The sequence below is a fragment of the Aspergillus multicolor genome (genome assembly GCF_047715735.1).
Source record: "Aspergillus multicolor strain CBS 133.54 unplaced genomic scaffold BDW74scaffold_1, whole genome shotgun sequence".
Classification (NCBI taxonomy): domain Eukaryota; kingdom Fungi; phylum Ascomycota; class Eurotiomycetes; order Eurotiales; family Aspergillaceae; genus Aspergillus; species Aspergillus multicolor.
In genome coordinates, this window is record NW_027395952.1 from 834745 (window position 1) to 846777 (window position 12033).

Below are 12033 nucleotides of genomic sequence, written 5' to 3' on the forward strand. Positions count from 1 at the left end.
AAGGTGCTAAAAGCCATGCTATCCACATAAGCAATAAAAGAACCGGTATAAAGTAGAACGGTATATAAGAACGTGAGACGAAGGAATGCAAAGGTATATCGATGACCAAGAACAAAGCACATCAGCCATGTCCATACATCAGCAAGCTGGTTCTTCTTGGCGCATGTTCGTCTGAAAGGAAGTCGAGGCCGAGGGCCAGATCTTGTCTCATATCATATCATCCCATCTCACTCAATTCAATTCAACCCAACATCATTACGCCCAATGCAACTGGATATGTAGCAGCCAGTGTCCATCCCAGTGCACCATAGAAGAAAGGCCAGAAAGTAAACTTATTTACGGTAAACGCGGCCAATGCCTACCGATTATTCAATGCGAGGCGGGCTCCGCGATTTCTTCCCTGAAGGGCTTAAACTAGCTCTGGAGTGCCATTCACGGTCAGCAGCAGAAGGAGAGTAGGCAGGGGAAAGGACAGGAACATACGATCTTCGCCTCTCGCCTTCTTTCCGAAAACTCTCAATCGTCTTCGCTATCTCCTTGCGGCCGTGGCGAGCGTCTACTTTAGAGCCGCCGAGACTCATGCTAACCTTCTCATTGGAGTTTGCTCGGAGCAATCGTTTCAGTAGGAGCTGCCGCATATTCAAGCAAACGAACACACCGCAGTCGCTACCGTTTTCTTGGATCGGTGAATCCTCGAGGTTGACGAACCGTATCGGGCGGTTGAGTAGAGCGCCGAACTTCATCGTGACCGTCTTCGCCTCCCAGTAATTCCCCGGTGGTAACGAGTCGTAATGGAAGGCTATCCCGTCAACTATCGAGATCAAGAGCAAGGACCAATGTGTACCTCCTTCGGCTTCCGTGACATTTCGGCAGTCGTTTATGGGGAGGAAAACGTGCGTTGTGCGGGTGAAATCTGGTAATGCGTCTCGCAGGGAATGTGGATTCGGAGTCTGGTAGATCATGAAGGACATGCTTGGTCGAAGAAGGACAATGTTGGACGACTTGTATTCCGTAAGAAACTCGCGCTCCAGGTACCTGGCGGCAAATCAGTCACGATGACGGTTTCCGCGTCCCAAAAAAAACTTGGACTTACTCCTCCCAGAAAGAGATGATCTAGCAGCAAGTCAGCCTCGGTCTCTAGCATACAGTCCATGTATAGTCAAACGAACATTGTCTGTAAGCCAGTCATCCTTGAGAGATTGTAAATCGCCTCTTGTCACTAAATCCCAGGCCGAGAGTTAGCAATGGCCTTGTTTGAAATAGAGTAAAGATCCTAACATACACCTAACATCGTAATCTATGAGCTCCAACCCAGTCAGAACACCTCAAGCCTGTACCGGTAACTAGCCGAGGCACATTTTGGTGAAGACTCACAGCTAAGGTATGCGTCATCCGGGTTCAACTGCGCGCCAATTAACCGACAGCCCGAGAGTAATGAGCGATAAGCCCAATATGGAAGTAATCAAAGACATACCGTATCTCCAAATCGTCTCATCCGTTTATGGAGCTTTCCGAGCCCCCCGTCCCGCATCTTATCCAGTAGTCTAGATCGCGAAACTTTATCGTCTAGAGCAGCACGCGGAACTGTAACAAGCTGAGTCGGAATTTGCTATGCACACAAAATTTTGCGATACTCCGAGCAGGATACTCGGGCGATGGTGATTTCAATAGCTGACAAGCCGGAGTTGCAATCGTCCGCTTGAGCTTGTAGTAACGTGAAGGAGGGGTGTACAAGCGGGGTGAATCGGTGGCTGGTGGCTGGATCAACACTTCAGCTACGAGACCGCACTGGGACACGCTCCGAAAAGAATTAGAGGGGTCGAAGGGAACGTTAGTTGTGAGCGATTGACAAGCAGGGATGGTAACTGGAAGCAAGGAAAGAGAAATAGAAGTGCTGCCTGTGACAAACGGCGATCAGGCTGGTGCCACTCTGGGGAAAGCCGTGGCGCAGAAGGAACGTCACTTTGTGGCGCTGTGGCTTGACTGCCATTTCTTCAAGGCTATCCGTACAAGGATACGAATACAGAGATGTGCTAGTAGTCAAGTAATGAAGTTCTTATTGTTAAGGGGTATCTAGATGTACATTCCACGGCCATCCTTGCGGATCTTTCAGTATTCTCTTCCATGCTCACGGCCTAAAAGCAAACACCGGCTCCCGCAAAGCAAAAAACCGTCAAATCGCTCGCCAAATGGATAGAACTCGAAAATGGAAGCAAATAGAAAAATGAAAAAGCGACAAAGTTCGTACAGTATCATATCATGAAGCATGGCAACAAACAGCAGTTGAGCCTCAGGCTGAGAGCTTAGCAAAATGCTTGTTCCATATCCAGCCGACTTGGTGAGTCGAGTCGTCCTGGTTTCGGGCTAGCCAAAGCTCTCCTTTCTCGCCAATGACGTCGAAAATCTCACCTGCAACATATGTCAGATAGGGGTAGCCAGCCTCGCGTCGCGCACGATCTATATTGAATTCGTAAATGCTAGCGGCAAGGAAAAGTATTGTGGGCTCCTTGGCCTCTTTGGCCACATGGGCCTCGGGTTCAGTCATCTCCTGTGGACTATCGGACATGGGCATTGCCGACGAGAAGAAGCCCGAATATCGACCGGCAGACGAAGTAGGACGGTTTTCATCTGTTGGGCCGTCGCTGCTAGAGGGCGGAACGACATCCGCCAGGAAGGGAGTGTCAAGGCTGATGCTGGGAAGTCTAGGGAAAGGCTCCGATTGCGAGTGTGAAAGCGGTGCAAACGACGTTGATGCGCTGTTGACCTGCGGCAGTGCTTGGATCCGAGAAAGCTCCGGGGTCTCAAGCGCGGGCCGACTGGAGAAAGCCGAGTCGGCACGATGACGCCCGAGAGACACCTGAGACTGAGCATCAAAATTGGGAGATTGGAAAGACTGGTTGCTGGCGCTGAAATCATGAGAGACCTTGGGCGACTCATCCATAGCCCGAGTGCTAGTACTGTGCACTGTTGATGGGCGGCGGGGAGAGCTTACCCCAGGGGCTATGGAGGGAGTGTTGAAGTTGACAAGGTTGACGGTGTCAGCGAGCAAGGATCCATTGCAGATACCAAGAGAGAGAACCTGAGATTCCGAGAAATTGAACCGCGTGGTCCAATCATCGACAATCTTCTGGACTTCCTCAGGGAATGAATCGATCAAGGGCCCAATCTTTTTCTGCAAGACAATGTACCATGTCGTCTGAATTTGAACAAAGTTCTTCAGGCACGCTTCCATTAATTTCGCCGTCAAAGCGTAGAGTTTTGGGAGTTCATCTTTGAGGGTTTCGTTGAGCGCAACGAACTGGTCTGCTTGTTCGGCAGTCTTCTTGTCGGGCTTATCTCCTCGTACTTTGATTCCCTTGAAGCGGGCATAATCCATCAGGCGCTTGTCACGTTTCTTCATTACCCTCTGCGGACCTTCGTGTAGTTTGAGCAAAGTGACCATTGGGTCGATAACACTCTTCCTGACGACGTCGAGCTAGAAGAGAATACCGTGTCAGCAAACATATCCGTTAACAATCATCAAAAACCACTCACATGCTCTGGCAAGGTGGCCGCCATAATGTCCTGAATGGAAATTTTGAAAACGCGCCACTTCCCCTCAAGCTCAGGGTAGCTGGACTGGAACACGTCGATGAACGCTTCAATGGCGGTGACAAACTCGAAGAAACGGTCCAATGACCCCTGCGTCTCACGAGTGTACATTTCGGCGTCGCGCATGACCACTTGTAGTTGAAAGAAATTGTCGCCAAATCTCTGAGCGAGGGCGTCATAATCCTTGTCGGCAACCATGTCTGACAGACCAACTTGCTGTCTCAGTTTCTCCGTTCGACGGCCGAAGGCTTTGGAAAATCCCGTTCTCACGTCCGATTCCTTCCTCTTTCGCCCAACGACTTGCCCAACCACATCTGCACGTCGCTTCATTTCGTTGATACGGATGGATATGTTAGTAACCTCTTCCAGAGCTTTCACGAGCGAAGCATGGTCTGGATGCTCCGAGGGCGTCGAGTCAATGAGTTCAGAGATCAAAAGAGGATATTTCAAAATCCGTTGCACCGGTTTGACGAGTAGTGAATCAAGATCCCAAGCGCTTGTGAGATCTGACGCCCACTCCCTGCACTCGTTCAGCCAAATGGTCACATTCGCACTCCGCTGGAGCGCTTGAAGTTTTTTGTTGGCAGCGTCGTGGTTTTTCAAATATTCGGTGTAGACCTTTTCCATATGGGACATATGTATTATAAAAGCCTGACCAATAGACGTTGCTTTGTCTTTCTCCAGATCCGATGGACCCGTTCCTTCGGGAATGTCTGAGTTGTTCCTAGAGACGTGAGGGTTCCGTCCACTACGCTTGCTACTCCACCGTTGCGATTTTGGCATAACGTAAACACTTTTGGCCGCGTCCTTGAGCGCATCTTGAAAATTCATCGAGAAATGCACAATTTGGTCAGAATTGGCGAAGAGAGTTTTAATATCCTCTGCGGAAAGATCCAAACAGGAACTCGAGGTTCCTTTATAGATATCATCAACAACTTTCATATCTCTTCCAAATGTGTACTCAGTGTCGACGAGTTCTTTAATCACATGTCGGCGTTTCTTAAGGCGGCCATGGTCGGGAGAGGGAGAGGATGTGCTAGTGCGAGGCTGCTCTAAGCTCGAAGGCACTAGCGAAGTAACAGATGAATCTCTTGCTTGAGGAGATGGCGAAGGGTCGTGACCATGGTGCCCAAGAGAGTCTTGGCTGCTTCCAGTGCTGTGAACAGGGCCAAGAGGCAAAAAGCTGCCGGACTCTGAAGCGACCGCAGGCTGTTGAGCAAGTCGGACACTGCGAGAGCGCTCCAGTGACCCTCGGATAACCGTGGTATCCACTTGCGTATCTGGTGTGGGCGGGAGAGGTTCATGACGAGGGGCTGGCAAAATGCTACTACCATAAGGCGCTGGCTCCTGTGGTGACTGGATGTTGATGGCCAAGCCGAGGCCTGCATTGTCATCTTCGGGTTTGATAGTCCCAAGCGTTGGTGTCGGCACACTGTCATTCTGGGGACTAGTGTCAGGCGCGGGCGCATCATCAGCCGCAATCTGCATCCAGTCCATAATCGACGGGGATGCATGTTCCCAGTCATCCCGTAGTACCAGGCTCGCGGTATGAGAGAGTCGGTCCGGGCCTGGCTCAGGAGCACCATCGTCAACTGTGGATACCACAACAGGGTCATCGGTCAAACTGTCTGTCCTCCCGTCTGCTCTTAGGTCATTATGGGCCAGGTTCGGCAATCGTGGTTCGGGAGAAGCGCGAACGTGAACGTCAAGCGGAAGGCTGTGGTCTCTACCGCCACGTGCAAGCTCTTCGAGATAAAGCTGGGTAATCTTCCTTGAGTCCCAGCCGCCAAGTTTCGCTAAACTAGGTGTTTTGGAGTGTCCGTAAGGTTTGCGAGGAGCTTTGTTCTCTTGTCTCAAGTCAGGCCCCGCATCAGCATTATGCGCAATAGAGCTCGTAATCCGGACGGGGTCGACAGGGATTACTGAAGGGATCTGGCCGGAATCGGATGGAGTCATCGATGAAGCAGAGCACGACTGGGTCATTAGCTCACTATCTTCTACTGATTGCTGCAACTGAGAGAGATCATCTCCACTTCCATCACAATGACCATGATCAGAATGTTGATGGCGTAAAGACGAAGACCATGAGCTCATACTCCATCTGTTCGATATATCACCAGCAGCATCCGATGTCTCTAAGGGCCCGATTCTAGACGTGGTGAAATCGTCTGTGGTCAGATCGTCAAACCCCAGTTTGTCTCTCAATAAGATTGGGATCGATTCTTTATCGTCGTTGTCGGAGAACCCATACTCTTGTTCATCACATGAGGAGCTGCTTGGGCTGGATTCACGGATGCGCATGATCTCACTCAACAGGGTTCTGTGTGACGTGGGCACGTCTTGTTGGGGTATCTCGGCTTGCGGTTCTGGATCAAATGTGGTCACCGGCGAATCCTCGGAGCATGAAGTCGGCGACGAAACGGTAGGTAAAATGGAAGGATTCGTATCGCCTTCATCTCGGGTCAATTCGATATGCCCTAAAGTGGGAGAATCCATAGTCATCGCATGTGGACCATCGGTCGGGACGTTGGTGCCAATGTGAAGTTGCGGGAAGGCCTCTACATCTCCAGTCTCAGGAAACTCATCCTCGCAGACTTCGGCGGAATCCTCTATGACTGTTGCAGTATCATCTGTTTGAACAACAGGCACTGCTTGCTGCTCGCTCGGCTCAAGATTGGACGGCAAATTGTTCGTGTGTTTCGAGATGTTTTCATGCTCAGAAGCTCGTCGGCGAAGCTCAGCTGCCTCCTCTTCTCTTCTTTCATTCTCTTTAACCGTACGGTTGAACGCCTGTTGGATTTTGTGGCGCCGTGTCGCAAAGTCAACTGTCCCCAGTTCGGGTAGCCTCCGCTCTCGTGGCCTTGAGTTCCGCTCACGATGAATATGTCTTTGGAGGTTCGACACTGTCTCTCCAACTCGCGACTTGGACGTCGGAGGCGCAGTATGAGATACGGGCTGGCGTGGTCGAGAACTACGCAAGGGGGGCGATTTCTTTGGAGGTGGCGCAGCTATGTAGGCCTCTAGCTGAGGACTCTTATCGGCCAGTCTCGTCCGGGAACGACCATAGCCAGTTTCTCGCCTTCCGCGAGTCGGTGTCTGAGTAGTGGTTGTGGCGAACGCTGATTTGCCATGAGGCACCAAGTCGCGGGGAGATTTTGGAGAAGGTTTGGGGAGACGGCTTAGCCCCTTGGGTGGAAGAGGGATCTGCGTGTTGTAGCGACCACCGTCGGGAGACTCGGCTTTGGGAGAGGGTGACGAATCGTCAGAAGCGGAAGGCGAGTTGAGGCGGTGGGAGGAAATAGGAATGCGTGACTTGGAATGCGGACTGGCCGAATACGTTCGTGCTCCAGGCTGCAAGGGGCCAGGGACAGCCATGTGAAAATCAGACGGGTGCGTGCTCGCACCCACAGGCGAGTTCCCAGGAATGTCGCTCCTTGTCCTTCGATGGCGACTCGAGCTCTCCCCAATGCTAACTGCTTCTAAGAATGGCGTTCGCCCCAAATACCACGCTGTCGGTGTCAGCGGTGTTTGGATTGACGATGGATCAAAATGATCCAGAAGCGCAGGGTTCGGACTAGGGATACTTCCTTCAGAACCTCGACGTCGGGAGTGAGACGGTATCCCATACCCCTGGAAATCTGTGTCGACTGTAAGCAGCTCTCCGAAAAGACGTCGTCGCGGAAGCAGATTCGACGGTTGGTGGTCATCCAAAACCCCGTTATGCGAATCCGATGCGTTTGACGAGACTGAAGCAACGTGCGATGGGGGCTCCTGGGCTGAGTTTCCCATCAAGTCCCACCTGGAGGCTTGTTGTTTCTGCGCAATTGATCCACCGGTGTCTCGCCTGCGAGACGCAGCTCCAGGTTGTATACTACGATCGGCGGGAACGGGGCTAGACGCTCTTGAGTGGTCTCGGGAAGCGGAAGGGAATGGGAGGACTTGATCGACGTTGTTGTTGAACTTGTTGACGAGGTCTTTGAACGAAGTCTGTTTCGAGCGCACTGCCAGGGGTCGCACGGAGTCAGGGCCGCTAGGGAAACCAGACCGGCCTCGCAAAGAGGTGTCGGACACTGAACGGTATTGTCCTCGTTCTACGCTCGATAATCCCGGCAAAGGGGTGGGCTCGGAAGTTACTCGTTGTGTTGTGTGTATCGCGCGGGCGTCCGCCACTGGATCCGTAGTCCCGGATAGCAACGCACTTTCTGTTCGGGCTCTCGAGTCGTCTTCCAGAGGCAAAGTAGGTGAGTGTGAGCGGTAGTAATCGTCAGGGTCGGGAGAGGATTGATGGTGGCGGTTGGAATAGCCGTTCGGAACGGTCGCGGGTGACGCGAAGGGTTGTGGCCTTGAGACACCTTGCTTGGTGGTATATGTGGTACCTGATCGGGAGGAAGTCGGTCGAGAGGATGGAAGAGTCAGCGGAGGATTGTGGGAGCCACTATCGGAAAGAGCGTCGTAGAAGCAATCGGCAGTGCTGGAGGAGAGGCGCCGAGCTTGGGAAGGGCCGGCGTCAACGAAGCCAGAAACGTGTTCGACATCGCTGCCGGACATTTTCATACATGGAGCGAGACCTTCTTTTTTGGATTAATTTTCAGTTGGTTTTCTTTTTTTTTAATTTGCCAGAAGAAAGCTTTCGAGCAGAAATGGTTGGCGGAGATCGTTTCTGTTCAAGGATGCTAGTCTGCGATGCGTTGTTCACGGCTGGTGGCCACAGTGTTGCAGATGGACCAGCCAGAACTACAAGGCAATCGTCACCGGGTAGTACTACCCAAATACGGCGGCATATTCGAAGACCAGGTCAAGATCACCAAGCTCCGGCAGGTGATCTAAGGTCTGTGTCCCGGCACAAGCAGAGACGGATTGGCGTGCGGCGATTAGAAAGGAAGGTCAAAGGACGGCGGGCTGTGGAGAGAAGCGTAGGATGAAGAAGGATGACAAGGCGATCGGGGAGAAGAGGAGGAAGACAGCGGAGCAAGGACGTTTGCACGGCGTCGAGAGTGATGACTGGCGAGAGCTAGTTAGGAGCGAGCAGGGGGAGGTGTGCCAGTCCAGACGGGGGTCGTGGAGGGGGATCTGGGCTCGTCACAGGCGGGCCGTGGCCGAGAGGGGTTTATTGGAGGTCAAAGTGGTTGGACCGAGAGCCAGGAACAATATTCGCGGCAGTACTGGTCAGGATAGTCGGGATTGGGATTATTATTGGATTATTGAGAATGGGCGAAGGGATTTAATGAGAATGGGAGAGATGGAGATGAGTTGAAAGATGGGCAGGCCAGATGGAAATACGTACTGCAGCGTCACTGGCGAGCTCAAGTCTGGGAGACAGCGAGTGGGCCACCATAGCAGCCCTGTTTAACTTTTCTAGCATATCTACCACTCTTGAACTACATATTTCCATCTGTATCTAGTCTAGCTAGCTAGCTGGATCGTCGTCTGGCGTCTGGCGTCTGTCAGTCTGTCAGTCTGTCAGTAGTTGGGCGCATGGTTTCACTTCCAAACGGCGATCGTCTTGGGACAGCCCTCCGTCACCACACTGCCATGTTGACTTTGGAAGAAGCCTCTGTTTACGCCATTTCCGGCGCTCACGAGGCAGCCTCGGGCAAGACAAAGGATTTGAACACAGTCAATGCTCGGCTTTCTTTGTTTCATTCCTCATCTGGCCTTCGCCGAGTCCGGTCCACCGGGATTTTTGATAAAGAACCTGAGATCGCCGATCCAAAGTTCGATTCAACTGCGAACAATCCAGATCAAACGAATCTTGAAGATTCGAACAGGTTTCTAGCTCACAAGCAGGGAAGAAATCCGACGACAGAGGCGTTCTGGTAGGGAGGATGATTGGGCCGGACATGTAGATGCTGTTCCACTCGAGTCGATCCATCGATTTTTGATGACGGCCTGGTCAGTGGTCAGAGCCTAGAACTTGAAGTAAAATGAAGCCAGCACGCGATTCCTCGGCTCTCATCAATAACAAGGGGCATATAGATGCTGCGATACTATTTAATTATGGTTGCCTCACTCTCAGACAGGAGGCTACTCAGCCTGTACCTGATTAACCTCATTTACGGGTATGCTACGGGGACTAAGCGCGGGCTCTGACAAACTTGGGTTCGCAAACTTTAAGCGCCTGGGATCACTGGTGACAAATTTCTGGCTTCTGATCTGACTCCTCCCACAGCTGAGCTCTGCACTCGGATATATTTCATGCATCACGTCTACCTCGGACATGTCCTCTCCTGCCCTTCCGGTGCAAGATCATCCACTCAGTCGGGATCCTTGGGTGAAAGCATGGACGTCGTCACCGGAGCTCGTCACGGACGCAGTTCCTCGCAGGCCTGGGCCATGCTGGGAGTGGAGACGCGATCCCACAACCTTTAATTCCAGGGATCCCGCGTCTTCCTCAGGCCGTCGACAAGTCACCGGCCGCGAAAACATAAGCAGATCAACAATTCAACAGAGATTTTCTTCACTAAATTCTTCCACCGGGAAGACGCGGATGTCTAGCCCATGGTTTACCTCTAGTTAAGGTCTAGCAGCGAGCATCCGGCCCACGGATCTGAAGTTTCTTACGTCTTTGACAGAAAACGGCCGAGACACTGTTCCTGTTCCTGAATCCTGGCTATAACTGGTTAGTCATTTGCCTTACTCTGGCTAACTCGCTACGCTCAAAATAACTGTGACCTGTACGCTTGGCACAACGGTGTTGTCAATCGGTGTCGGTGTCATTTGTCACTGTGTCAGGTTGCCAATTTTCAAGACAGGAATTGTCAGATATACTTTTGCGCCTCGGTAAGGCTGAGACAGTAATACGAGGCCCTGAGGACCCTCGCTGCGACAACGACATTTCCTTCCCCTGATCATCACGATTAGATCTCGCATTGGCTCTCGTCTCACTCCGGGAAGGATAATCTGCACATTATTAGAGTGCTTATACGCTCGGATCTGTGGCTGCGAACTCTAGTTCTAGCTACTCGACGCCTTGTCGGCAGCCGCACGAAAGCCACATGTTAGCCAGGGGTATAAAACTCATTATTGTCCGCATGGTTCTTAATCGACCTGCGTGTTCCGAGCAGCTTTACATAGTACATATGTGCATGAAAGGGAATTCTCCGAGCTTGGATGCCGTAGAGAACTGGAGATGATACCTGTGGCTGGACTGACGACTTGCGGTGTGCGCTCATCGGTGTCTGCTCTCGGGCCGTCGGTCCCTCGATTCGCTTGTCCTGGTTTCTTCACGTTATAGCAGTCAGGGAGCGGCTTTGGCTTGTCCGATATGCGCTGATTATATACACCCTGAGCACATCTGTCGGTGACTTCCAGTTTAGCTACTACCGTATGGTTTGGGGCCATTAGCAACATGGGATGCAGTGCTTGTCTCGTCTGTGGCCTGGTATGCCCCAATGCTGTCCACTGTGGGAATGGTTTGCTGCCTGCGAGTTGCGATGGACTTTCCTCTCCTTGATTATGTTTGTAGGGAACCTGGCCAATGCCCAATGGCCTAGGTGTTGGGTTTCCGTGGGTTGGACCGAGATATATAGCCTGGCCGGGCATTCAATTGGCCTACAGTAGCTCAGCACCTACTTACAAACACGACCAAGGAACAGACCAATGCCAGTGTCATGCCACATACATGCGCACTACCCGGGCCCGGGTAGCGAAACGATATGGTAGAGGGACTGCGCCGGTCCAGTAAGTTGATTGCAGGATGGATAAGGTCTACCCGTCAAATACCCGCGGTGCCTTTTGTTCGTTCTCTTCTAACTAGCTCGCACAACAACTGGTGTAACACAAATGACACGGCAGAGACTTTTCGCGGCGTAAAGGCCTCCCTACCTATACCTAGATAGGCAGCAAGAACGTTACATTACTGGCACCGGCCATCTGACCTCACCTAAGTAAGCCCTTAACATTGAGCTTATCGTGGACAGTTTTGGCTAGTTTAAGCAAACTACCCAAACTGACCAATCAGAAGTCTCCGTGGCGTAATCGGTTAACGCGTCCGACTGTTAGTACTAGCTGTTCATCGGGAGATTCACAGTTCGATTCTGTGCGGGGACGACTGCTTTTTTGCATCTCACAATATGATTTGTGTTTTACAACTGCTATGTTGTTTTGTCTTGTAAAACATGCTTTGAAAGTACATATTTAAGGTAGTCTCTGTGGCGTAATCGGTTAACGCGTCCGACTGTTATACACTGTATATCGGGAGATTCACAGTTCGATTCTGTGCAGGGACGTGCGTTTGTCTTTTTGCATGTTACATATTTATGTACTCAAAATTATGGTTTTCCCCTATATAATCAATTGATTGATTACTTTTCAAGGTAGTCTCTGTGGCGTAATCGGTTAACGCGTCCGACTGTTATACATTGTATATCGGGAGATTCACAGTTCGATTCTGTGCAGGGACGCTTATCCTTTTGCTTTTTGTTGCTCCTGCTACATACTACG

General features: G+C 51.4%; 3 protein-coding genes and 3 non-coding genes across 6 annotated transcripts; 3 read left to right on the forward strand and 3 right to left on the reverse strand.

Annotated features, from left to right (window-relative positions):
• Positions 1-183: 183 nt before the first annotated feature.
• BDW74DRAFT_2732 (Ulp1 protease family protein) lies at positions 184-1653 on the reverse strand. Its single transcript, XM_073732380.1, has 7 exons — positions 1475-1653; positions 1375-1402; positions 1283-1297; positions 1170-1219; positions 1094-1113; positions 484-1035; positions 184-420 (listed from the first exon to the last, which is right to left on the reverse strand). Exons 1-7 carry the CDS (start codon positions 1529-1531, stop codon positions 366-368), a joined length of 777 nt encoding a protein of 258 aa, XP_073589529.1. The 5' UTR covers positions 1532-1653; the 3' UTR covers positions 184-365.
• A 555-nt stretch (positions 1654-2208) lies between these two features.
• Positions 2209-8327, reverse strand: BDW74DRAFT_2878 (putative Rho guanyl nucleotide exchange factor). Its single transcript, XM_073732420.1, has 2 exons — positions 3535-8327; positions 2209-3475 (listed from the first exon to the last, which is right to left on the reverse strand). The coding sequence occupies exons 1-2, from the start codon at positions 8143-8145 to the stop codon at positions 2291-2293; spliced, it is 5796 nt and encodes a 1931-aa protein (XP_073589530.1). The 5' UTR covers positions 8146-8327; the 3' UTR covers positions 2209-2290.
• Positions 8328-10173: 1846 nt separating this feature from the next.
• BDW74DRAFT_141928 (uncharacterized protein) lies at positions 10174-11360 on the reverse strand. Its single transcript, XM_073722634.1, has one exon. It carries the CDS (start codon positions 11131-11133, stop codon positions 10630-10632), a length of 504 nt encoding a protein of 167 aa, XP_073589531.1. The 5' UTR covers positions 11134-11360; the 3' UTR covers positions 10174-10629.
• A 193-nt stretch (positions 11361-11553) lies between these two features.
• On the forward strand, positions 11554-11640 carry BDW74DRAFT_t4. The gene has a single exon. It is a non-coding gene; the product is annotated as a tRNA-Asn (tRNA).
• Positions 11641-11735: 95 nt separating this feature from the next.
• BDW74DRAFT_t5 lies at positions 11736-11819 on the forward strand. The gene has a single exon. It is a non-coding gene; the product is annotated as a tRNA-Asn (tRNA).
• A 90-nt stretch (positions 11820-11909) lies between these two features.
• BDW74DRAFT_t6 lies at positions 11910-11993 on the forward strand. The gene has a single exon. It is a non-coding gene; the product is annotated as a tRNA-Asn (tRNA).
• Positions 11994-12033: the final 40 nt, after the last annotated feature.